This window comes from Pelodiscus sinensis, chromosome 11 (genome assembly GCF_049634645.1).
Source record: "Pelodiscus sinensis isolate JC-2024 chromosome 11, ASM4963464v1, whole genome shotgun sequence".
Classification (NCBI taxonomy): Eukaryota; Metazoa; Chordata; order Testudines; family Trionychidae; genus Pelodiscus; species Pelodiscus sinensis.
Window position 1 is genome coordinate 14,926,513 of NC_134721.1, and position 27,298 is coordinate 14,953,810.

At 40.9% G+C, this 27,298-nt stretch overlaps 1 protein-coding gene across 17 annotated transcripts in view; it reads left to right on the top strand.

The window, feature by feature from the left end:
- The window catches only part of LOC102454172 (contactin-4), a 731,510-nt gene extending 707,034 nt beyond the window's left edge, over positions 1-24,476 (top strand). For 14 of the 17 annotated variants that reach the window (XM_075938672.1, XM_075938681.1, XM_075938684.1 and 11 more), the window contains 10 exons: positions 367-487; positions 8,057-8,215; positions 9,738-9,887; positions 12,650-12,720; positions 15,491-15,725; positions 16,043-16,158; positions 17,002-17,188; positions 17,672-17,784; positions 19,581-19,749; positions 22,622-24,476. In XM_075938672.1, coding sequence (XP_075794787.1) covers positions 367-487; positions 8,057-8,215; positions 9,738-9,887; positions 12,650-12,720; positions 15,491-15,725; positions 16,043-16,158; positions 17,002-17,188; positions 17,672-17,784; positions 19,581-19,749; positions 22,622-22,722 — 1,422 coding nt within the window. In that variant the 3' untranslated portion in view covers positions 22,723-24,476. The remainder of the gene's footprint in view (positions 1-366; positions 488-8,056; positions 8,216-9,737; positions 9,888-12,649; positions 12,721-15,490; positions 15,726-16,042; positions 16,159-17,001; positions 17,189-17,671; positions 17,785-19,580; positions 19,750-22,621) is intronic. The other 3 variants (XM_075938679.1, XM_075938682.1, XM_075938683.1) reach the window with 2 other exon arrangements.
- The last annotated feature ends 2,822 nt before the right edge of the window (positions 24,477-27,298 follow it).

Below are 27,298 nucleotides of genomic sequence, written 5' to 3' on the forward strand. Positions count from 1 at the left end.
AATGCCTGTAGGCAGAACAGAGTTATCTGAATGCCAATTAAGTCTATAAATTGGATGGCTGGAGAGATAAATAAGGAACCACAGAGAACCCAGCTCACAAGTTTTGTCACTTCATTTTAATGGTAAAAGTATCTCACTGACCTAAACCCAGGCTCCCCCATCCCTTGTAGAAATTATAATTTTAGAAATGCTACTGCTCTTATCTTCAAGTCAGGTTCACATATTTTTAATAGGCCACAGCTTCCCTTACTAATGTTTTCATCAGACGGTGTAAAATAAATCCATTAGTCACAGTGTCCTTCATGTGATAATGATGTTTAGAGCTCATTAAAAAGTAATTGTAACCACTTTTCCCTACTTTATCAGCAGGATTCAGCTGGTGATTTGATGATCAGAAGCATCCAGCTGAAGCATGCTGGGAAATACGTCTGCATGGTGCAAACAACTGTGGACAAGCTATCAGCTACTGCAGACCTGATTGTAAGAGGTATTTGAATTTTGTTGTTGTTGGCAAACTACTTTTCGCACTATCTGCTGTTCTTAGTAGTACAATGCATGGTCTCACAGAAATTCATTCAAATCCTTACACGTTATCATTATTGTAAGAAATAAGCTCCAACAGTACAGTTTCTAAACACTGCACACAAAAATCCTACCGTGTGTGTGTATATATCATCACAAAACTTTCATAACCTGCAGAAACAGGATTTTGTATTGAATTATTTTTGCATGTGAAATACTCTCATGTTGATTCACTCATTTGGTCGTTGTCAGTCATTCACTGCTTCTCCAGATTAATCGTGATTTAGTAAAGCCACCAGCATGGTGAATTTTGAGATCAAATCCTTAATGTTCTTATATAATAGGTCAATGTGGCCTTTAATTTGAATGTATTGAATCTCCATTCTGGGTCACTAGTAGGAATATAGCCTGGATTCATTGTGCAGTTGCTCTGTGGGAAGAAAAAAATTGGTAGGATAGACCAAGCCAGTCCCTAACATGCCCATTCTACTCAGCAAGGTGCTGAGCAATTCTCAGTTCCTACCAACGTCCGCCAAACCTCAATACCTCATGGGAGTGGACTCTGTCCCAAAACCCAGACCTGCAACCTGCACTAGTTGCCTTTGTTAGGTGGCCTCAGCAAAACAGTTATGACTGGGATGGCAATTGAGATCAAATCGGACTTACACCCCACTGGGTCAAGGTAAGGCACAAACATTTTGGGCAGTGTGAGAAGCATTCTGATCTGCCAATGGAAGGCTTTACTTTTTTTTTGCTATCTCACAGTGTATTCCACAAACTTTCATTTCCCTCCAAAAGGAAAAAGAGAGAACTGTGTAGGTATGGCTAAACCCTGCAACCCTCGCCTATTGGCAATGTCAATTTTGTCAGATTAGAACATACAAGATTAGGCCATAAACTCACCATCGTAAATGTACCCCTGAGATCAACATTCTATTTTACGCGTTTAAATATATTTACTGCTTTAGGATGTGAATGCTGAAGTTCTTAACCACAGGCAAGCTGTCAGAGTCTAGCGGAGTAGAAATTATTATTTTCCATTTAAGAAAACAACCATGGTTTGTCAGTCCTTCCCTTGTGGCATAGAAGATATAGTTGCTGTTCTGATTGTATACTCCATTTAATGAGGATGATGCTCAGATTAGCACTTAAATGCCAATAAATTAAACTAACTATTTAAATTAGTAGTCCATGAAGTTGTTAAATGATATTGTATACTTCATTTTACAGGAAGGAATTTGTCAACACCATCCTTAGGCAAAAACATATTCTAAAGAGCCCAGCGAAAGCAAATAACACTTAAGGTCTTTTGTTCCTAAACTCTGAATGTCTCTTTATTGAATTAGCAAAATAGTTGAGAAAAGCTACACCTAGAGGAAGAATGACTGTAACATTCATGTTTTCTCATGAATCTACTAACACATGCTGTTGACAGCTGTTGATAAAATAGTATGTGCCAGATCAAGTCATTGTCTGTGAGAGCATGTGTGAAGCAAAAACACATTCATTGCTATGCCTGACATCCCCTATCTAATAAGGAAAGTTGCTACCCTGTATCCCCAGGGAGCTCAGTACTCCAGTTACACTGCTGTTTTATAGTTTTTGTCCTTATTGTTTCAAATAAACATTTCTGCATAACCATTTCAAAACAGTACACTGATAAGAATATTAGTTAGGTAACTTCCTATAAGCCAGCCCTGTAAGCAGCCAACAAGAACATGATTCTCACAACAAAATGACCACAATGATAGCAGAGTGTGACCTTGCCACCACAGAAAACACCCGTCTGAAACTTTTCCAGCAAGATTTTGGTCCCACGATGACTACACGTACTCTTGTTGATTCTGCCGCCTCAGTTGAAAAGTAGTGATATTTTTGTGACTCTTTGTACCAGCCTTACCAAAATAAAGAAATGTAAGTGGAGGGGAAGAAAGGGCCAAGGAAAAAATTGGAACTTTTAGTATCAGGTTGGGTGAGGAACCAGAAAGTGGGTAATTGATTGATAAGGATTTATATATGCCAGAAGGGCAGATAAATATATTGTCTAAACATTAGGGTATGTGGCTGGGAGCCACACCTCCCAAGCTTCACTTTTGGCTCTGCCACTGACCCTTATGAATAGTCACTTATGTTCTCTGTACCATACCCATTATTAGGCTGAATAATACCTATTGCACCACTGCGAGGCATATTGAGAGACATCCTTACTAGCAGAGCTGGGCAAAGTTTCTCAGTCTAACCGTGTATTTGACCAAAAACATGCAGTTTCAGCCTGACCTGTAACCATTCGTAAATGGACATAAATTATTTTAAAACAGAGAAGGAGGAAAAGGTATCAATGCTGTTTCCCACCTGACAACCAGGGATTAGGGCACAGACCTGGAATGTGGGTTCAAATCCCTCATATTCAATTGACTTTTTTTTAATTCACCAAAGTTTCTGTGATTCAATTCCATCCAAACTCAATTTTTTTTCTTGAACTGCCGCTGAATTGGTTAATCAGTTATTTGCCCAGCTCTACTTACTAAAGGTTGATGTGGAGTCACACCAACACAGAGGGAGCTGTTTGTGATGATTGGGCTATGGGTGGTCAGACAAACTGGTCACAATCAGGAGTCAAGCCAAGGGTCAAAGCCAGAGTCAGAGTCATGGATAGAACCAAACATCAGGGAGTTATGAACCGGGAGAAGAGGAAGATTTCAGATGAAGAGGAATTAGGCAGGGCTCGGATGGTATGAGTTTAGGAAGGATCCAAAGAGGCAGCTCACCGGGGATAGACCTAGTCATTCAGATAATTTCCTGGGCTTCCTGCTGGCTTAAGAAGTACATACAAGACACTCTGTGGTGTCAGACATCTCTCCCAGTCGGGAGATTTTTGTGGGCAGAGCCCTGAGTGAGCTAGAACTCTACTAGTCCTCTTCTCGAGTGATTCCAGTGAGCTGCCAGAACCGCAGTCTGGATACTACTTGGAACCTGTAGGACCATGTTCAAGAACTGCACGTCCTAAGGCTATTAAAAATCAATATGTCTTCCAGAAAAGGAAAGCCATCCTTTAGAACAGGTGTGGCCAGCCTGAGAAGGAGCCACTGTTTACCAATGTACATTGCCTAAGAGCTATAGTAATTTGTGAGCAATCCCCATCAGGTGCCTCCTCTCCCATCTCCAGCATCTTTTGCCCACCAACAGCCCCACCAATCAGTGCCTCCTCTTCCTTCCCTGCACCTCCTGCCCACTGCAATCAGCTGTTTCGTGGCACTCAGGAGGCTCTGTGAGGGAGGGAAAGAGCAAGGGCGCAATACGCTTGGAGGAGGAGCTGAAGCCAGGAGTTGGGCACTGGAAATTTGGTACCTGGAGCTGCAGCCTGGAGTCAGTGCCTGAGCAAGGAGCCACATATTAACTTCAGAAGAGCCACAGGTGGCTCCAGAGCCACAGGTTGGCCACCCCTGCATTAGAAGATTGCAATCTATACTTATGTAACAGAGGAGCAAAGGGAGAGTCATAGCTGTGCTACATTCTGCCCGTCTGTACTCATCCTGGAGAGGCTACCTCCAAAAAGACAGTAATCCCTGCATGGGCAACAATACTGGCTCTTTCAAGACCTCCTTCAATGTTCTTGAAGCACAGATGGTCTGTGCTTTGTCTAGATGAATTTCCTTCTCATTAGAATGATACTCTATTCATATTTTGCCCTTGCATAATATGCAGAATGATACTTTCCACACAGAGAACTCCCTGCACCACCCAAAACTAAAGAATAAAATACAAAATCCCATAACAAACAAATAAATAAAAAAACCATAGTTTGAGCCCAGAAAAGAGATGAGTCAGAGACTCTATGAAATCTACTAAGGACTTCATTGTAGATACCAATTTTCAAGTAAGACACTCAGGGCACCTTTTTTTTTTCGAAAGAGGATCTTTCGAAAGTGAAAGTAGTCTGGATGTGGTTTTGTCAGGGAAAAAAATCCTTTTTTGAAAAAACCACGAAAACCTCCTTTTTTAAGGAAGAGCATTTTTTGCGGAAATTGCATATCCTCTTTTGAAAATTCTACATAGTCTAGACATAGCCTCAGATTCTATGGTTAGGGGTGAGAGAATAGAAACAAAGGATAGATTTTTGTTCTGTTCTTCCCATCTCCCCACCTTACAGGGGCGTACAAAGATTGTTCCTGTGAAGAAAGCCACTAAGGTACTGTGGAGATAAGCCTGGGGAAAGGGAATACATCCCACAAATGTGTATTAATAAATGCAAAGAAAGCAAGCTTTAATAAGTATATAGTATAGCCTTTCAAATTAGGTTAAATTAATTATATGGGTTAGATAAGATGTGTTATTCATACCTAGAATTCAAATAAATTCAAATAAATTATGTTAGAGGGTACAAAACAAGAAAAAATGATAAGCTAATACTTAACAAGCATATCTGTACCGTTATATAAATAACAAATAAGCCACTCATTACAGGCTTAGAGTTCAACTCATTCTGATTCTCAAGTAAAGATAGTGTCTCTTGTCTGTTCATGCCGGCAGCTAGGGCAGGCTCACATTGCTGTAGAGATAGTAGATTGGTATCTTAATTTCATTTTTTTCTTCCCTCCCTTTTACAGCTATGTCTGTAGTTTTCAGTAGATTTAATTAGTATAACGTTGAAGAGCTTCTAGGGCGTTTTCAGACCATCTTGTCAAAGGAGAATTATATTCTCTCAGAGTTTTGAAAGTAAAATGTGTCACAGTCCTTGCTTCAAAGTTTGTTATTGGAGAGGGGTTGTTGCCTAATTTGTAAGACAATTGACTGGGCTGGCTATGAAAGAAGGAACTCTTACAGCAGATAATCTAAAATGATATTATATTGGCTATTTGAATAAGGCACTAGGAGAGCTACCTAATTACATCTAATTAATTTAGATTTAAAAGCTGGAAAATCTTGTAAGTAAATTTCTGCTAAATTTTGAAAAAAAATTGTTTTTGTCTTTGGCAGCTGGCAACAATTTGGAGAAAGAGGGGGAAGAGTATTATAAAACCTTGTGTGTTGTTTTTATTTTAGATTTTTGAAATTTAATTGAAGTTTAAAATTTTTGAAGCAACTCTAGTAAAGCATTTTCTTAACCAGATTTTAAATACCGTATTTTCTGGTGTATAAGGCGACTGGGCGTATAAGACGACCCCCTAATTTTCTAGTTAAAACATAGGTTTTCGCCTATACTCGCCGTATAAGACTACCACCCCTTAAGAGGCCAACCGGCAGCGCCCCAGCTGCTCTGCCCCAGGATCCACAACAAAAGCCTGGTCTGCTGCGGGGAGGCGCACTAGCTGCGCCCCCCCCAGCAGACCAGGGACACAGGGAGCAAAGCCGCAGCGGCAGCGGGGTGCCGCGCCTCTGAGGCTTTGCTCTGGCAAAGCCTCAGAGACACGGGACCCCGCCGCTACTGTGGCTTTGCTCCCGGTGCCCCTGGTCTGCTGGGGACCGTCTCCAGCAGACCTGGGGCACCGGGAGCAAAGCCACAGCAGCGGTGGGGTGCCGCGCCTCTGAGACTTTGCGAGAGCAAAGCCTCAGAAGCGCGGCACCCCGCCACCGCTTCGGCTTTGCTCCCGGTGCCCCGGTCTGCTGGGGACCGTCTCCAGCAGACCAGGGACACCGGGAGCAAAGCCTCTGAGGACGCCGGCAGCGGGACAGCCACGGCGCGTCTGGGCTGTCCCACTGCCGGCTTCCCCCGAGGCTTTGCAAAGCCGCGGAGGGGCTTGGGCAGCGGGGCAGCCCAGGTGCGCCTGGGCTGCCCCGCTGACGGAGCCCCTCCGCGGCTTTGCTCCGCGTCTTCCTGGTCTGCAGACCAGGGAGACGCGGAGCAGCTTTTCTCGCCCCGGAGTACGCGGGCGGCGGGACCGCGAGGTCTTGCAGTCCGTGTCCTCCGGGGCGAGAAAAGCCCTGTTCGTACCTGCTAGTCAGGGACTGCCTGTATGTTTACACCCGGCGTATAAGACGACCCCCGATTTTTGGGGGATGTTTTTTAGTATAAAAAGTCGTCTTATACGCCAGAAAATATGGTATGTCTTTATAACGTATTCTTGCCTTCCTTCTTCATAGAACAAAATCAGGGAAATCAGAAGCTTGGTGCCTTTGACCTTTTTCTATACACATACATTCTACCTATGCAAATCATGGCTTGAATTTGCAGAAGAATTATCTCTTTTATCACCAAAGGAAACCCAAGTGGTTATCAGGCAAAGTTTCCCCCTCCCCACCCCAATTTCAATAGCTAGTGGAAAGGAAGAGTCTGACTTCTTGGAATTATGAGACCAAACTTTTGTGTTTCGTCTTTTGAACATTTGGTCCTATTGGTCAATTTTTTTGGGGGGGGACATTGCTATTGAATGCTTTCTTGTAATTGCTGTTTCACACAGAGGTCTGCGCACATTCTAAACTAATTACACAGGATTATTTCTACAGTGAGGTGACTAACCTGTATATGCTATTGCTTTAAAACCCTGGTTCTGCAAAACATTTAAGCATGAGTTTAAGTTGTCTAAAAAGCTTTTAAGCATGTTCTTATGGTTTTTTTAAATTAAATTCTCTGCTGTAGCATCTACATCAACTGCAGCAATTCTCTTTACTGTCTTGATGGGCTGCAATGCTGGTCTGTCAGTAAGGTCACTGGCAGCTCTGGGTGGGGTTTGGTTTTAGTGCTGGGCAAATTGGATGTTTGCCTAGGGCACCAACTTCCTGGGAACACCACCGTGCCACTTGGTGTTTCTTGTCTGCTGCGACTGGCTGCTTTTGCCCCACTCTGCTTAGCCATTTATTTATGATCTTCTCTGATTGGCCAGCCTTTATTTTGCTCTGCTGATTGGATGATTGTGTAGCTGTTGTGGGGATTTTCTTTGTTTGATTTAGGGAGGTTTTGTTTGTTTGTTTTGCTACACCTCTGCTGTGAGCAGTTATGAACCAAAAACAGTTTTTCACTCTGGCTATGTCTAGACTGCAAGCCTCTTTCAAAAGAGGCTCTTTCGAAAGATACTTTCGAAAGAGCCTCTTTCGAAAGAGAGCGTCTAGACTGCACGCGGAACTTTCAAAAAAGCAAGCCGCTTTTTCGAAAGGAAGCACCCAGTGAGTCTGGATGCTCTCTTTCGAAGAAGCCCTATTTACATTCAAGAACGCCTTCTTTCGAAAGAGCACTTTCGAAAGAAGGCATTCTTCCTCGTGAAATGAGGTTTACCACCGTCGAAAGAAAAGCCGCATTCTTTCGATTTAATTTCAAAAGAACGCGGCTGCAGTCTAGACGCAGGTGAAGTTTTTTCGAAAAAAGGCTATGTTTTTCGAAAAAAACCCTGAGTCTGGACACAGCCTCTAAGTGGCAAAACAGCGAGGGCTGTTCCTATGTCTAGATGCCAGAGGCAAAAACCACAGACTAATCCCATCCTAAGGCTAAGCTTCCTGTTCATGAATCTTAAATCAAGAATAGAACATTCCTTCCTTAATGTTCTATATTAGATCACCTCAATGAGTTGAATTGAACTGTTTTGTGTGTATTTTATAACAGGTCCACCAGGCCCACCTGAAGCTGTGACAATAGATGAAATCACTGACACTACAGCTCAGCTATCCTGGAGGCCAGGAGCAGATAATCACAGCCCCATTACTATGTATGTCATTCAAGCAAGGACACCATTTTCTGTGGGATGGCAAGCAGTGAACACAGGTACATGCAGCATTCTGTAGAAACTAAAATTGACCAAGAAAGAATTCTGTACAGATAAAAGCTGTAAACACCTATACAGGATGACTAAAATTATCAATGCAGCCAACACGTGCCTCCAGTATGGTGATTATAGCTGGTTGGGAACTTTTCTCCAAAACCTTTGTCTGAAAATGCCAGTTCAGTGAAACTGAAACTTTTTTTCCAGTGTAAATAAGACTTGTCAGGAAACATTCCTCAGGTTTGGTAAAGGAGAGAGAAACAGACAGATACATGTGATTCACCCACCTGCTTGCGAATAGCCTTGTTGTTAGGTCATTTGTAGAAGATGCTGGTTAAAGTCCAGGTCTGAATAAGGAATTTCTGTATGGATCTTCCACATCCTAGGTGAGTGCCTTGCTTATTACAGGGTAGGTCTCTCTTATTTTTCACAGAAAAACTTCAGAAGGTTTTGGATCTGTGGAAAATGGAATGGGAAAAATGGCCAAAATCTCAAAAAGTTTCATCAAAGGGGAAAACCACTTCCCTGTCAAGCTCTAACAGCAATACATTTGATCTTTCTTAATCCTTTGTATGGTTTGCCAACCTTGCAGTGGTCTGACTCAACCAGTTTTTCGCATCCATTTTTATGCATTTTGTTATTGGGGAAAGGTTTTGTTTTGTTCTTTCAATCTGCTGTGCTGGAGATGTACAATATGACGACAACAATGGTACTTAATGTCATCTTTCGGGTGACAGACAGCATCATCTGGAGGACTATCTCTTCTGGCAGAATTAGTTTTTCAGTGGAGGAAGAACAAGATTCCACCATATATTTGCTCATTCTTTAATATGTTCATTTGATTCAGCTACTTGTCGTGAATAAGTTACAATTTGATTCAGCTATTTGTTGTGAATTTGTTACAATTTGAAACAGTTGTCTCAATTGTCCTAAGCAAAAAGTTTACAGTGCTACAATGTGTATGTAAAGCCAGTATAAACTATGCAACTCTTTAGAGTGAACATAGTAATGCTGATATAAATAAGCTTATACCAGTATACTACTTCTTGCATGGGAAGGGAAATAAACTATAATACTGTAGGGCATCTGTATAACTGCATCCACACGAGGGTTTGTACTAGTTTATCTCAATACTTAAACCTAAAAATAATCACATGGTAAAAAAAACTTTGTGTAGATCAGGCCTAAGTTGTGTTACCTTTTAATGAGACCCTATAAGGATCCCAAGGTATTTCTTTGTGGATGAAAATCAATTTCTAAAGCATAGATTTCCTTAATGTCTGCATATTGTTTGTTTGCAGCCTGCTTTGCTTCCTCCTTACTAAGAGTTGACAAAATGGGAAAACACACTAAGGGCCCAGATTTATAGTCTGTAATCATTCTGCCCTCAAGGTGATCATCTATTATTTTAAAGCTTCAAGACTGCACCTATGGATTAAGAGACTACTGTTAATCAATGACTGAATAAGTATAATTGCTCAAAATGTACAATTCTCAGTCTCCTAACCTGTGGGTATATTTCAGTTCCAGATGTCATTGATGGCAAGACGTTCACTGCAACCGTGGTGGGCTTAAACCCTTGGGTTGAATATGAATTCCGAGCAGTCGCAGCCAACCTCATTGGGATTGGGGAACCAAGCAGATCATCTGAGAAACGAAGAACTGAAGAGGCCCGTAAGTAGTAGAAGGGAAGCCCTATAAAGTCTTGTTAAAAGAGCACTTGACCATAAGCAATAGGTTACCTGGAACAAGGTTCATTATCTAGTTTCTCCTCTGCCTCATGGTATAATATTCACAAAGAACTCACATAAATAGAGTAGAATAGAATTAATACAAAAGTTAGGCTCAAGATGGGCTTTACTCCATGCTTTCTAGAAGTAAGTGACTAGGAATACTTCCTCCAGTTCCCTCATGTCTGTGTTGCCCAGCTGAGAAGAGGCATTAAAGGTTAATTCAGCTTCCTCTGAAGATATGATGGATCACTGATGTGAACCAGTCTAGCAATTCCTGTGTTAGCCCATATTTGTGTGGAGGAAACACTCTAGACAGTAGGGTGCAAGATGCTGACTTTTTTCTACAGGTCAGAGGTGAGTTTCTGATCTACTTCTTTCAGGGTATATCTATACCTAACAATCCTTTAGGCAGAGTATAGAGTACATACATTCCATACCCTCCCAGCAAGGGATGTAAATAGTAGTATATCCTGAGGCCCTGATTTGGTGAGTAAAGACACAACTGAACTTTTAAGGTATGTACCCTGCATAACAGGCTACATCTACATTGCATCCCTCTGCGCAAAAGCCTATGCAAATGAAGTATGGATTAGCATATTGCTATGCTTCATTTGCATAATTAATTAGGGGCATTTTTGTGCAATAGGCTTTTGCGCAAAAAGGAGCCATCTACACAGCTCCTTTTTGTGCAAAAACCCCCTCTTGTGCAAAAAGGAACTGTGTAGATGGCTCCTTTTTGTGCAAAAGCCTCTTGCACAAAAACCGTCCCTAATTAATTATGACAATGAAGCATGACAATATGCTAATCCACACTTCATTAGCATAGGCTTTTGAGCAAGTGGGATGCAATGTAGACATAGCCATAGTGTACACAGCCAAGCAGTGCCTCCCCCAACAGGGTAACATCACAGAGAAGGGCTGTAGCCCATGGGTCAGATGCAGTTCACCAGGATTAGCCTTTGGCAGAGTGCCAGTATTTCATTTACCTGTGCATCTGCAGGTACGGATGTTTGCCGCTCGCATTGGCTGCAGATCACCATTGTTGGCCAATAGGAGCTATGGGAAGCAGTGTCCCGGTTTATGCCACTTCCTGCAGCTCCCATTGGCCAGAAATGGAAACCTATGGCCAACAGGAGCTACCAGAGGCCATAACTGCAGACATGCAAGTAAATAAAGTGTCAATGGCCTGCCAAGGGCTAGCCCTGGCAAACCATATTCAGCTTGTTGCCCACCCCTGCTCTAGCAAGGAAAGGCTTGGATAGTGAGGAAGGCAGCAAAGAAAGGCTCTGACAGCTCACCACTGGCTGGAGCCTTTCCCCACTGCAGTGAAAGACTCCAGCTTTGTGAAAAGGCTCCCCCAACTAGGGCTTTTCCCTGTAGTGATACATCAGTGTGGTGGCAGCTTGCTTTTCACTGCAATATGTAGCTGCCCATACTCCGCACATTGCTTCTAGCAGTGTGCTGTGTTGGTGTTGCACAAGAGGCAGACTACAGAAAGTGCAGCACAGAAGCAGAGAAGAGTCTAAGGTAGCTTTTAAGTCATCCTGATGCCTTCTTGGTCCTGGGCCGTGCCATGTTCAAACAGCTCAGGGGACTCTGGCGGCATGGTGGTGAGGGATGACCAGGAAATATAAGTTCCTTTAGCAAAAAATATTATTGCAGTTTGTTTTCATTCTCATATAGAAAAAAAGTGAGACCTTTAGAATTTTTTTTCCACAAAAAACCCACAAGAGACAAAGCCATCCGTGCATGTCAGAAGAGCCAGCAGGCTGGTGGCTAGAGCACTCACCTCTGACATGACAGAACAAAGACGTGAACCTGAGTCTCCTGAATGCAAGGAGGCAAACTTCACCACTAGGCTTTTGGCTTCTCTGGGGTGCATTGGTCTTGAAATTCTTCTTGAAACCAATATGCTTCCATGAAACATTTGGGTGAGACAAAATAATATTTCCAGCAGAAATGCTTTTTGTAAAAAAAAAAAAACCCTTTCAACCAGTCTTAGTTACTGCAACTTCTGTAAAATCTTTAAGCAGGATATGAGGTATCGCTTCAGGCAATTATCACCAGAATTATTCATTATGGCTATGTCTACACTACGGGTTTTGCCAGAAAAGGCTCACCCAAACCACCAAGGACAGGAGCTAGGACGGCTTAGGCCCTCCCTAGTCGTGGGGACAGAAGAGCTGCAGCCTTGGCCTGGCCCTTCTCGGTGGCTGAGGGGATAGCTGGGCCTGGTGCAACTTCGGCTTAGGCCTAGCCTGGCTTCACCCAGCTCCTCCCGGTGGCCGGCAGGAGGCTGCAGAGCTGGGGCTGGTTGGGAGAGGACCAAAGAGCTAGGGCCTGCCGGGGGGCAGGGGACCAAAAAGCCAGGCCGGCCTCGGAGCCAGGCCCTCCCCAGTGGCCAGGGGTCAGGGGGAAGAGCCAGGGCCGGAGCATAGCGAGCAGGGGGCACAGTCCCCTAGTGGAATATAAATATTTAAAACTAGCAGTTAGCACCTAGATACATGGATTATAAGTATGTTCTTTGTCCGTCTCATTTACAAAATATGAAAGGTATCTGTTTCCTGTGCTCAATTTGATAGTCAAGCTCATGGTCCCACTGCTAATTGTGCCTCTTTCTCTGAAAAATCAATCAAACTTCTAGCTTCAAAATTAATTGCTTGTGCTTTCACTGCTACCCACTGTAATATTTCTTTTACACAGTTCCTGAAGTCACCCCAGCTAACGTCAGTGGAGGCGGAGGGAGCAAGTCAGAGCTGGTCATTACCTGGGAGGTAAATTAAGTATAAACCAATGAGAGAAAGAATGCACACGATAAGAGAGATGCATCACATGTGCGATGTTGATGCTGACTGATTTTACCCCAGTGTATTCATTCTCCAACGGGGTTATGGCTGACTTACCCCTATGACTGTGGCACAATAAAGGTCCTTTATTGAAAAGGTTCCTGTCTTGGATTCAATTAAATGAAACCCGATCTGCTTTTCTATGCCCATGGAGACTCTCCAAGCAATGGCACTAATGCATATTTGATGTGCAAGGGGGTGGAGCTGACTATACATGGGCGGTGCAGGAAGCATACACTGTGTAGTAGTGAGCTCAGCTCCACAATAAACCCTGCGCAACAGCACGGATAATGCAGAACACAGATGGGATAGGGCAGGGGGTGGATCCTTTTGTCCCCCACCTCAGGACCAAATTCAGAAAGGTGCTGATTTGCATGAGTTGTGGCTGATTTGCGCCAGGCTATTTTCACTGAATAACAGTAAATGATCTCGAGGTGGCTCTAATAAAGGTACGTCATACAGAACTTGCACTAGTAGTTGATTTCAGTCTATCACAAAGGCTAGAGACGAAAACCCAGATAAAAAATCTTGAAGGAAATTGTGGGTGAAACATTGGTGGTTTTGTCTGCTCTTATTTTCATATTGTGGTACAATGGAGTGAGTTAAACTAGTCATCAACATCTCTAGATATGATACTGCCCATGCTCAATATTTCTTTTTCAGCACCTGGCAGCTATGAGTCACCAGGGGTATTTTTTAAGATTATTAAAAATCTGCAAATATGGTTTTGTCCTCAACATGTGGCTCAGTGTATTGAACTTTATCCTCCCTTGAACTAATTTGTTTCACTGAATCTCAATATATTTTTTAAGTCTTAGAGATGTTAAAAACATCAACCATGACTTTGAATCATATTTTGTAAGTACCTCAGGGTATGTCTACACTAGCTCGGTAGTTTGAGGTAGGTAGGCAAATGAGGGCAACCGGAGTTGCAAATGAATCCCGGGATTTAAATATCCCGGGCTTCATTTGCATCTTTCCGGGTGCCACCATTTTTAAATCCCCCTTAGTCCGAACTCCGTGCCGCGTGTAGCCGCGGCACGGAGTAGGTAGTTCGAATTAGGATCTCTAATTCGAACTACCATTACTCCTCATTCTAATTCGAACTACCTACTCCGTGTCACATGTAGCTATGGACACAGAGTTCGGACTAAGGGGGATTTAAAAATGGCGGCGCCCGGGAATATGCAAATAAAACCCGGGATATTTAAATCCTGAGCTTCATTTGCAATTCTGGTTGCCCTCATTTGCCTACCTAGCTCGAACTACCGAGCTAGTGTAGACATACCCTTAGTTTTAAATTCCTCTAATCAACACACAGGCTATGTCTGGACTGCAGGCTTCTTTTGGAAGAATCTTTTTTGGAAGAGTGTGTCCACACTGCAAAAGTGCACTGAAAAAGAAATTTGCTTTTTTGAAAAATAGCGTCTACACTGAATGGATGCTATCTCACATTTAAGCTGTGATGACTATGTATGGAGTGGCCACCAGGGCACCTGTGCTTTTTCTTCTTTTCTCTTCTTTCAAAAGATCTCTCTTCCCCATTGACACACACCTTTCTCCGAAAGAGCTCTTTCGCAAAAAGACTTCTTCCTCGTAAAAAGAGGATTTCCAGCGCCGGAAAAAACCCTCTATTCTTTCTATTTACTTTCAGAAGAATGCAATTACAGTGTGGACGTAACTCACATTTTGTCAGAAAAATGGCCATTTTTCCGACAAAACTCTGTAGTGTAGACATACCCACAGTCATTTTGTTTTCTTTTTTAATCCATGTAATGCTAATTACGGAACACTCACTCAAAGTTATTCCCCCCTTCCCGTCTCCCCCGTCCCCCTGGTATTTAGAACACACTTAAGACCTGTTGGCTTTAGTGAGACTAAAAGCACATAACTGAGTACAGTCCTATCCTCTGTTGGGTTGCTTTTATTGACTTGAGGCTTTTATTTCTTTTGTTTCTTTTCTAACTTTAAAAATATGAGTGTAGGCAATTGCAGCTGTTCAAGAGTGACCTGAAAGAGACATGTTTCTTCAGGACGTGGTACTTGATTTGCCTGCCTTTCTCCATCCCTTTTAGGACATGTCACTCTCTGCTACCTTACAGCTTTTAGTATACATCACATTATGCTCTTTGTCTGAAAACAAGTTTTGACCAGAAATTTGGAAACTGCACACAGTGTAGCCAGAAGAGCACACAGGCTAATGCTTTACATAGTTATAAAGTCGGAAATTTCAATAATACATACATATGTTTTATGTCAGTTTATATAAACAATGGAGCCATATGTTAATTTAGATATGCAGATGGGAAATTAACTGGAGAAAAACAGGAGCAGCCCTGCAGATTTAATTTACCTGGAATAGGCTAAAGAAATAGGGGCTATTACCTTGCTGTAGACAGCCCTAAGATGGGTAAGCAGTTATGTGTGGAGGTAGAATGTAGCTCAGCATGTTTTATATGGGAATTTCTATAGGGCTTTGAGGAGCTGCCTTGCAGATTTTTGGCAATTAAGTGCTTTGGCCTAATTATTAGCTGCTCATATTGTAGAGCTCCAGTTGTTTTCTGTTTTGAGTATGCCATTCCGGGTGGGATTTTGTAAATGGAGCAAACCAACAATGGAAGAATGTGATATGGAGAAATAAATCCATGCAATACCTGACACCACTGATTATACTGTGTATGATCTGCCTTCTTTATAGACAGTGCCTGAAGAGTTACAGAACGGAGGTGGCTTTGGTTACGTGGTGGCATTCCGGCCCTTTGGCACAATAAGCTGGATGCAGACAGTAGTAGCCTCTTCTGATGCCTCCAGATATGTGTTTCGAAATGAGAGCTTGCCGCCATTCACTCCCTACGAAGTTAAAGTGGGAGTGTACAACAATAAAGGGGAAGGTTCTTTTAGCCCGGTGACAGTTGTCTATTCTGCAGAAGAAGGTACAGTATGTTGCACGCTGCACTTCCTTCTCTTGCATTGTCTGATGCATGAGGTGTGCTGCTAACTGTCTTTGGAAGGATTTAATATCCACATTGACACCTCCGTGGATATCTAATCCTTGCTCTGATTGATGGTGAGTCACAACCAATTCTTTTGATGGTCATTAAAGTAACATTGATCACAGTGAAATCTTTTGCTATTAATGGGAACGTAACCAAGCTCTCTTCCAATGAGAGGAGTTTGTAGTTAAACATAAAAATTAAACATAAAACATACATTGAGACCTTTTTTTTTCTCCTCCCATCTGTACATACAGAACCCACCAGAGCACCGACCAATGTCTTTGCCAAAAGCCTTTCTGCTTCAGACATTGAAGTTTATTGGGCCTCTCCACATGAGACTCAGAGTAAAGGAAGAATACAGGGTTATGAGGTATGTGATATCAGACTGGAACAGACTTAATACAGTTCAATGAGAAGATCATAGCAATATATAATTGAAGGTTGCTCAAACACTGCTTCTTACATGTGCATCTTCTGGCTGGTGATGAACTAAAGCAGCCCTTGCTCACCTCTTTTTCCCTGCACACTGGAATGTCTTTTTTGAAAGTACAGCCAGAGGTGAAAGTAAGTGGGTGCACCCTGGGGCACAACTCTGGCAAAAGCTGACTGATCTGCGGCAAAAGCCAGCAGGGAGCTATTTAAAGAGCTGGTAGAGTCCTGCATTGCAGTAGGACAGTACCTATAAGAAATTTTAAGTTACTTTCACCACTGAGTACAATAAATATATATATATAATCCATGGTGAAAATGGGTATCAGGCTATTGCAGTGAGGGGTATCTAGCATCCCTAAGGATTTGTGAAGGCCAGAGTAGTCCGCAGTGAGTGAGTAAGTGCCATTGTGTGGACAACTGAGGTCTGTAAATTGTTTCATTTTCTCTACTTCAGAGTCCACTGCTGGTAAGAAGCACTGGCCTGTGCATTTATGAATAGAAATCAGCATTTCCAGGTGTGGTCTTCTGTAAGACTGAGACAATGGCATCATTTACAGAGTGGAGCAGGGAACATTGTCTTCATAGGAGTCTCACTTCCAGGATGGTGAATGGCCCATTTGACGGTAGTTAAGGGCAAGTTAACCATAGAGATAAATTTTACATGATCAGTCTCGGGATTTCACTGGCTGCAGTTCCATCACTATGAAGAATTAAGGCATGGATAGGCTCAATTACACTGAGTTCAGGAGGTAAATGTACATATTCTTGTGGTTTTTTTCAGGTTAGATGTTGGAGACATGAAGATAAGGAAGAAAATGCTAGAAAAATCAGGACTATTGGTAATCGAACATCTACAAAAGTCACTAATTTGAAAGGCAATGCACTATATCATTTAGCTGTCAAGGCATACAACACTGCAGGGTTGGGACCCTCCAGTGCCACCGTCAATGTCACGACCAAAAAGCCACGTGAGTATCCATTATGCTCATGGTCTGACATCAGGATGCCAACATGCACTTTCCTTGCTGGCAATTTCAAAGTCTCTCTTAGTTTGAAGGTGCTATGAGATTCTTCTTCTAGCTCTATTCCTCCTGCAAGAGCTTCTTAGGGTTGTTGTCAGTGTTCCCTCTAAGCTGCAGGGCAACACAGCTTCACAGGTGATTAATCAGCCCACCCTGTCAGTTAGCTCCATGCATGGAGCCCCAAACCTCTGACTGGGTGGAGCTGATTAATCACCTGTGTAGCTGTGTTGTCACCCAGATTAGAGGGAACACTGGTTGTTGTGGTTTGTTTTGTCGGGGTTTTTTTTTAAACAACTCTTCGGAAATCATTGCTGTACAGGAAACAGCATCATTCAAGGTGCCTATCTCTTCTGGTCATAGTCACATCAAGGAACTGAATCCCTTTACATTGCCACTTAACAATATAATACTTTGTATATTTTAATATAGCACCAAGTCAGCCCCCTGGAAACATCATATGGAATTCATCCGACTCCAAGATTATACTGAACTGGGATCAAGTAAAAGCACTGGATAATGAATCGGAAGTGAAAGGATACAAAGTGGGTAACTTCTTAGCCCGGGCACTTCAGTGTTGTTATTTATCTGTCTTTTCTGCCTCTTGACACTGCTCATCAGATCAACTCATCAGATTCAAATCCTCTGGGATTTTCACGTCCAGTTTTGGGTTAAAATGACTTTATCCATGAATCCAGAGCTGAGTTTAGAATAAAATCAGAATTCAAGAGGAGGGTGAAAATACATCCAGTATTGGCTAGAACAGTCCCATTTTTAAGCCCTGTCCCAATCCTCAGTTGACAAAAGAAGTTGCCAACTAGGAGACCTTCAGCTTCCTCTCAGGATGACCTTTCCCTGCACCTGCCCCCATGTCTTACTTCTTCCCAGTCTATATAGTCACTGGCTCGTCAGGCTGCAGGAGACAATCCTCAGGCCTTTTCATCAGCCCTACTCTGTTCTCTTTAGTTGGATCTGACAGGCCAGGGGCTAATTATGTGCTCTTGCACCAGAACTCTGTTACCCTGGGCAAAACTCCATAATCCCTCAAAAATTCATTCCAAAACCCAGGCAAATCTCAACCATTTGGGCCAAGTTTTAATCCACATTGTTGGGTTTAAAATTCAAACCAAAAGTCAGCCTGAAATGGTAGAAGAGAAGTCCTCACATCTAACAGGGTGGCTTTTTTTGTCGTTCTCTTTTTCTGTTGTGTTACAATTGCATAGTCACATCATTGCACTTACATGCAGAGAGCAAAACTGCTGCTTCCTTTTTTTTCTGGAAATATGCCTATTTTGTGACAGGATTGAATACATAAGTTGAATTTCCAGATCTTAGGAGGACAGAAGTTAAATCAAAGAATCAATTTATTCTGTAGAGTTGCTTCTGACGCTGTATCAAATACCGCCAGTCCAGTTTTCTGAAGCACTATACTAAGAGATTTGACATCTCTAAATAAGCGAAAGGATTTATTTTAGTTTGATCCTTAGTAAGGACTAAAATAATGCTGAATTTGATGTCTCTGGTGCCCAGAATTGAGAAAGGAGGCTTAGGAGTCTTTCTAATTTAAGGAAAATCATATTCAGCTCCTTGCATTTATCAGGTATAAATTAAGGTGTCCTAATACTAGATTGAAGGAGGAGGGAGGTATCACAGTGATTTTGAATAATGTTCATATGTACCTGGTTAGCACTGGGAATGGAAGGGTGATTTATTCCTGGCTCATCTGATTACAAGTCAAAGCAGAATCACCTTTGTTTTTTATCTTCCTGTAGAAGTGCTCTCCCCTGCTCCTCCTAACAAAGCAGTGAATAAAGAGCACAGCAGCACCTGTTCAGTACTGTTTCTGAGGGCTGACCCACAAATTAGATTGCACTTTTGAAACACCAGCATGGCTAGAGCTAGCTGTGCTATAGAGCTTCTGAAATTGCTCCAGCTGATGGGAAAATGAAGTTTAATCAAGCTGAGAGGCAGAGGTGCTCTGCCAATTACAAGGGCCTCCGCTGAGTGTCATGTGGCTTTATGACAGGGCCACATATCAGAATGCCAACAAGAGCCGCGTTCAGCATGCTCCTGCTGTAGTTATCCCTCAATGCCCAGTGGTTTCACATCAGCACAAAGTGAAGAATTCACAAGTGTGGTTTCCTAAGGCTCCCGTCAGGTTCAGACCAACACATCTATGAAATCTGCCATAACAACAGAGACAATTCTGTGTGGCTCAAGGAAGGAAAAGATCAATAGTAAATATGCAGACCATTATGGAGATGATCCTTTCAGCTATTTCTTTTTTCTCTCTCTCCCCCTTTCCCTCCATTTTCCACTGCCCCTCTCCAATGTCTTGTAGGTTTTATACAGATGGAACAGACAGAGTAGCACATCTGTAATTGAAACAAATAAAACATCTGTGGAGCTTTCTTTGCCTTTTAATGAAGATTACATCATAGAAATAAAGCCATTTAGTGACGGAGGCGATGGTAGCAGCAGTGAGCAAATACGAATTCCAAAGATATCAAGTAAGATTGTTGTCATTGTGAGGGTTTATGCTTGTGTTTCCAGACCACAACGCGTGAATTCTTCATGCATTTTCAGATGGCATCCCATTTTTTGCACACTGAAATTGAGCTCCTGGCAGAGTCATCTTTATCTGTACACAGAATACCCACCCACTTCTTCCTATCCTTGTTCTGTGGCTCTACTTCCTCCAGAGAGGATATAGGGTGTGTCTAGACTACAGAGTTTTGTCGACAAAACTGGACTTTTGTCGACAAAACTATACCTGCGTCTACACTACCGCTGAGTTCTGTTGACATAACGTCGACAGAACTCAGCAGTTTTGTCGACGCTGGTAAACCTCATTTTACGAGGCATAACACCTTCTGTCAACAGAGTTCTGTCGACAGGAGGTGTTATTGCATGTAGGGTTGTGTCTAGACTACAGGGTTTTGTCGACAAAGCAAGCTGCTTTGTCGACAGAACTGAATGTAGTCTAGACGCTCTTTGTCGACAGAAGCTTTGTCGACAGTATCTGTCGACAAAACTTCTGACAAAACCATGTAGTCTAGACGTACCCATAGTTAACTTAAAAGTGAAAAAAGCCTGCCAGACCTATCAGCAGAATATTAAACCCATGAAAGAGCCATTCAAGTGGTAATCATTTGATAGCCACTTGCCAACCCCAGGTATATGCAGTCCATTTCTGAATGTACTGTGTTAGTCAACAGGACCTTAGATTAACGTTTGCTTTAAAAATATTTCATTGGTATGTTCATGAATATTATAAAACCACATCTCTGAGAAACTATCCTCCTCCCCTGGGCTGCCTTTGACCCAGAGACTCCTGTTTAATAGTACTATGTAGGACCCTATAAATCTTAAGGATGTCCCTGGCTGTGTGTGCCATTTCGCATATGCAGAATACTTTGTTGCAGCTACAAAAAGTGGCTGCAAACTGGAGCATTCAATCATAGAATCATAGGACTGGAAGGAACTTTCAGAGACCATTATAAAGGTAGGTTACAAATTTGCGCATGTATGTAGATAGTTATGCTGGGAAACAACAAACCACAGATGAGATTGAGCTCCCAAAGCTTTGTATTAACCCATCCTCAAGAATAAACTACATTCAACAGCAGAGTAAAAAGAGTTCTATTTTACTGAGCATTTCTAGACCAACACTCTCATGGGGTTTTTTCATTTGTCATTACAGGTTTTGATATCAGTATATTGTATCTGTGGTTTTGGTGCAATCTGACCACAAAGTGTACAGTGTGATGTGCAAAAACCATATTAATTTATACTGTTACCGTATACCAATACTTCAGTGTATGGTGGGTGCATATTTACTTATTTAGGGAAATGATGCTTTATCTCCATAGAGAGGAGCTGCTATTACATTGCATTGGTCTTATAAGATGTATCCCACCTTCCCAAGGGATTTCCACAAGCAATGTTAAAGCTGACAAACAGATTTAATCAGGTGGATGCGGGGGAGATTGTGGCCAAGGGCCAATCCTGCCATCCTTACTCTATCAAAACTCCACTGCAATAAGGATGGCAGGGTTTGACACACGCAATGGGAAAGTCAGAAGAGCCCCAATCCACTTGAGCTGGTAAAATACTCCAAGCAGGATTCGAACTGATGGAGCAAGACACTGAGCTGCAAGTTTAGGGACGTGTTGCTAGGCTGATTGTTTTTGCAGTTTCTGCAAGGCTGACCTTGGCATAAATTTGTCAGAGGGAAAAGCAAAGCAGAGGGTGTTTATGCATGTTCCGAAGGGAATTTTTAGGGCCATGTCACTTTCATTTGAGTATGTTCGGATTTAACTCCAGATTGATGGTTTTACTGGGAATCTTTTAATATTTCTCAGCACTCTGGATGCTATACTCATACACAGCCATTCTAAGGGACTGTTTTGCCCTTATGTACAGAATAATTCCACTGAAGTCAGTAGTGTTGCAAAAAAGGCAAACAGCATTCTGGGATGTATTAACAGGAATGTTGTAAGCAAGATATAAGTAATTTTTCCACTCTACTCTTCACTGATTAGGCTGCAACTGGAGTATTGTGTTCAGTTCTAGGTGCTACATTTTAAGAAAGATGTGAACAAGTTGGAGAAGGTCCAGAGAAGAGCAAAAAATGATTAAAGGTCTAAAAAACATGACCTATGAAGGAAGATTGAAAGAGTTGGGTTTGCTTAGTCTGGTAAAGAGAAGATTGAGAGGGGACATGATAACATTTTTCAAATACCTAAAAAGTTGTTAGAAGGAGGATAGAGAAAAATGATTTTCTTTAATCTTTGATGATAGGACAAGAAGCAATGGGCTTAAATTGTAGCATGGAAGATTTAAGCTGGACATTAGGAAAAATTTCCTGTCAGGGTGGTTAAGCACTGGACTAAATTGCCTAGTGGGGGTTGTGGAATCTCCATTCCTGGAGATTTTTAAGAACAGGTTAGACAAACACCTGTCAGGCTTGATCTAGATGGTGCGACTGGACTTGACCGCTTAAGGTTCCTTCTAGTTCTTTTCTATGATCCTATGATTCCATGAAAAAAGTAGGTCCCACTAAACAAACTGAATCTAGAAATGGAGAAGCAGATGGTTATGTACAAGAAATACTTGCAGTACTTGCAGTATTTCATGAAGGCTGCTATAAAATTCATAGGCCAATTTGCAGTTTGGATAAACTTTGCAGGATCATCTGAACTCTTGGGTCCAAAGACAAACTAACTTTGAACTGACCTTAGGAGATTACATCCTCCTCATTTGTGATTTGTTACCCATTTAGCTGAAAAAATGCATTTTGGACTCATTGTGGCAGGTTTAATGGCTACAGACTGAATCCTGTTCTCATTATTTCTTTTTCTCTCTCTCTTCTTTTCTCAGATGCATATGCGAGAGGATCTGGTACCTCTACTTCAAATGCGTGTACGTTGTCAGCCATCAGCACAATAATGATATCCCTCACAGCTAGATCCAGTTTATGACAAAAATTGCATAAAGGACTTCCTGTTTATAATATAAGCAACATTTAGCTAGTTGTTTTGAAGACACCCAGTACTAAGTAATATTGTTGTTCAAGTACATCTTACTACTGGAAAAAATGTTTTATGCTTCTTTAGGAATGGCATTATACAGTACTTCCTCAAAGCAAATATAGCTTTGTTTGAAGTTTCCTTGGAAACTCTGCAATGCACTGAAAACATCTGTAATACGATGTTACCAAAGCAGTTTACATATGTCCTTATATGCATATTTTTTATTATATATTTAGTGTTTTATAGAATTTTTTAAAGTTAACATATGATGTAGATATTAATTTTTCCTCTGCTATAAAATGCTACAGACAACACTATCATAAAAAAATATGGTTTGGAATTTTTTCCTTTAGGATTAAGGGTTCAAAGTTGTTGTCAGTAAATTGGTTACAAATTTAATGTACAGTTTTGCAAAGGAATACATTGGGAAAACTGTTTAGGATTTGATTCGTAACTCAAGGCAGCTGTATTTAAATATAAGTTATATGGTTCCTATGTTAAATCAAGTGCTTAAGATATTTTTCATTTTGGATCAGCTGAGCAAGCAAGATAAAATTGAGATAACTTTCAAGAACAGCTACAAACTTCAAAAATGAACATACAAATTTATGTTCTAAGCCAATAATTTAATTGCAGATTAAACTTTCATTTTACTGTATTTAAGTGGTTTTGTTTTTATCACAATTAACATTAAATTGGACATTATAGTTGACATTACTTAGTCATAATCTCTTCCTATAATAACATAACCAAAAGTTACTGGAGCAAAAGAAAGACCAGATTCTGATCTTAGTTACCTTGGTATAAATCCAAAGTAATGCTAGTTTAAATAAATTATTTTTGGGGGGATTTACACCAAGGAAATTATAATCATAATATGCATGTCTTTAAGATTTAAAACTAAATCTGGCTTCCACTGTCTGAATATGTATTTCTTTTCAGAGTACATTTTACATGTAATTCATAAATCTTCATAATTTAATTACAAAATAATGTTTGCTTATATTAATGAGTCTTTTAAGTGTAGGTCATAAACTTAATCTGCAAATGCACCACATTTCTAGTGAATAACTCTCTAAAGTACATTTTTTTCATGTGTATGGTCCCTCAATAGTTCTGTGCTAAGAAGTCTTTGTTTCTTTAGAGACTCTTCATACAAATGTTAGAATCATATTGGAAAATGACAATACCAACAGCAAAATAACTCTTCTTGAGTAAAGGACTGTTTGTTACTATGGGATAATTTTGTAAGTGCGCTCAGATGGACTGATGCTAGTAAAAAGGCAATGGAATTTTCTATAAAAATTTTCAAGTTTAAATGCGCTGCGGTGGTTTATTTTTTTTCCTGATAGCTTGAATATGCCTGTAACTTGTCTTTTTTGCTTACAAAATAATACAAGTTAACTTTTAAACTTCTAAATATATTTATTCGGTAACTCATAATTGGGATTCCACTTGTGTAAAAGGCAGGGGTGTTAACCAGAGAAATATTGTCAGTATTTCAAGCTGTGTTCCTTTCTTAGTTTGATATGGTTACTTCTATGTAAACACAAAAACAAAAAAAAACACACAAAAACAAGAAAATAAAGAAAAAAGCCTATGTAGTTTTCTCCCCCCGTGTAAATGATATTTATCAGTGATCTAGCAGATGTAATCTTTTTTTAAAGGTATTGGTAATAAATATTCTGTCATTTGTAAAGATACTTGTCTTTCAGGATCATTTTTCCTAAATACCCGACTGTAATTTGAGACAAACTTCAGCATTACTGTACTGGTTATCTTGGATTGCTAGTTATTAGAAAGTGGAATGGGCCTTTGCAGTCCATCCCAGAATTATGGAGGACAGAGAAATCCAAGCACATGAAGTTTCTTATTTTGCTTCCTCCACTATAAAAAAGACTATCTAATGAATTTTGAATGATTCCAAAATCTTATATAGCTCTTTGACCTTTCAAAGTGTATGGGAACTAATATCAGAGGCCATGTCTACACTATGCAGAAGAATGATGCTGCTGCGATTGATCATCCAGGATTCGATTTAGCAGGTCTAGTGAAGACCCGCAAATTCAAACTCACCTCTAGTCAGCACCAGTAATCCTATTTCCATTGATCTCCTGCTGTGTGGATGGCAATTTAAGATATATGGACTCCAGCTATGTAATCAACATAGCAGGAGTTGCGTATCTTAAGTCGCGTATCTTCCGCTCCAGTGTAGATCAGACCAGATCAACACTGACAGAGAATCTCAGCATCTCATTTAGATATGGAAAAAAGAAACTGATGAAATGTTTATTTTCACAGATCCACTGAAAACTTATAATAGTTAAGGAGGAAGAACATAAGCTACAAAAATTAAGCCACAGGCTTGGCAGATAGGAAGGAACTGCAGTCAAAACAAGTACACGTGTCCAATTTGCTGAGAATGTTTGCCAATAGAGTAAATACAGCCCAGAGGCAGGGGACCTTGCTTCTGAAACCTATGGGAATATTAATTCTGTACATAAGGATATAGAATCTTTATCAAGATTCTTGCTGGCTCTTGGGGTCATTGCTAAAATTTTCTTCTGACTGTTTGTCCAATTCTAAATAATACACAATTTCAATTAATCTGTACCTGGAAGGCTGCTGCTTTGTGTTTTACAATGTGCATCAGGGTAGTCAATAGGCAGGCTCTGGGCCAGGTCCAGATCACCAGATGCTTTTGAACAGAGACCAAAATCTTTTTATTTACTTATTATTTTCATAATCTTTTATTATTTTTTTCTGAAGTCTGGACCTTGACTTGACTATATCTTGCCAAAGAAAGAAAGAAGAAAGACTACCCCTGAATTTGATGCTTAGGATATCAAGAATGTATATATATCACTATTAATATGGTAAGGGTTCACCTTGATTCAACCATATCTTCAATATCTAGTATTATAGTTTGTTGGTGCTGCTGGATTTAGGGTAATGAAGATGGCATTAAAATCGTGAGTTGGCTCTTACACAGCCCATAATGTGGCTTCATAAACTCAGTTTTCTGCTTGCAAATATGTTCTGGATCTGCTCTCACTAGATGCTATGTGTTCAATTGATCAGCAAACAAACACTTCTCAAAAGGGTGTGGAAGGGAGCTCATTCAGTCTTTATGGGTACTTAAGAGTCATTGCTGAATGGACCAACCAAGAGCTCCACGCTGTGCAAGCAAAGGTGCAAGATTTCCAGACAGCTCTTCCCAGTTTGATGCTCTCTGGTTCAGCACCTCAACCAACAGAGCTCTTCTTACTGACTTCAACTCTCTCCGCAAACAAACAAGAAAGGGGAAATTGACATCCACAAAGCTTCTCTCCTTCACATATTTCAGCAGAATGGTGTGCTGTGTGTATACCTTGCTGCATTACATTTCTAGCATTGAATTTCAGGTGCACCAGTGTGTGAAGGTGATAGGATTATAGCACTCCAATGATGCTGTACTTTTTCAAAGGAACCAATCTCTATTTTGGGATCAAGGGAGCTTAAAAATCAAATGACCTGGTAGCATAACTCAATTTTAAATTTGCAATATTCAATCACACTAAGAATGGAGTGGTAGGCATTTTCCATGCTGACTCCAGCTGATGTTCTCTCAAACATTTGTGTTTATATGTAATGAATATATTGGGTTTGTGTGTCCCTATTAAAGACCAAATTTGCAAGAAGTATTCACTGGGTGCCTAGCACTAACATACTGAACCAATTTGTAGCTCAGATCTAAAAACACTGGTATAAACAGGCCCAAATTTTATTTCAGCACAGCTGTGGCCAGCCTGACAGTGATAAATCTGGCCCATCAGCTCTGCCGTGTTACACTGTAAAGAGGAAATAATCATGAAATGGTGATAGTGATAACACTCATGGTTAATTGCACTATATCAGAAACTTTTCAGTGACTAAAATTGCTGTCTTGTGGCTTAAATTGGTAAATGACAGTAAGGACTGACTTACTAGAGTGTTGTTTTATTGTTCTTTTTAAATAAATGGCTAGTCCCTTTAAGCCATAAGCAAAGCTTCCCAATATACATCAACATGAGAGAGGCAGTATTGTGATATCACCAACAGCAAACACAAAGGCCTACAGCCTTTGCTGGTAAAGTTAATGGTGCTAAGTTGATTTATACCTGCTTAGAATCTCATCCCATTAAAAGTATGAACCCAATATAAATCTGTGCTGTTGGCAATAAAAGGTGCTGTAAAGAGGAAAAAAACAGTGATTGCCTTGAAAAATACGTTTTTCCTATTATCAGATACACAAAAACATTTTGTCTTCAAAAGGAAATTTACATCTTGAACATTTTTGGCCGTGTAATAATAATAATTATCTCTTCCATACTTCTGTTTATCTGCAATTCTCAATGTGCTTTATAAGGGCATGTGAAATCATGATGCCCTTTTTACAGAGGGGGAAATTGAGGCACAGGGAGGCAAAGTGACATGCCCAAGGTCACACAGATAGGAATAAAACATAGGCATCTTGATTCTCAGTCCAATGCCTTTTACAGTGATC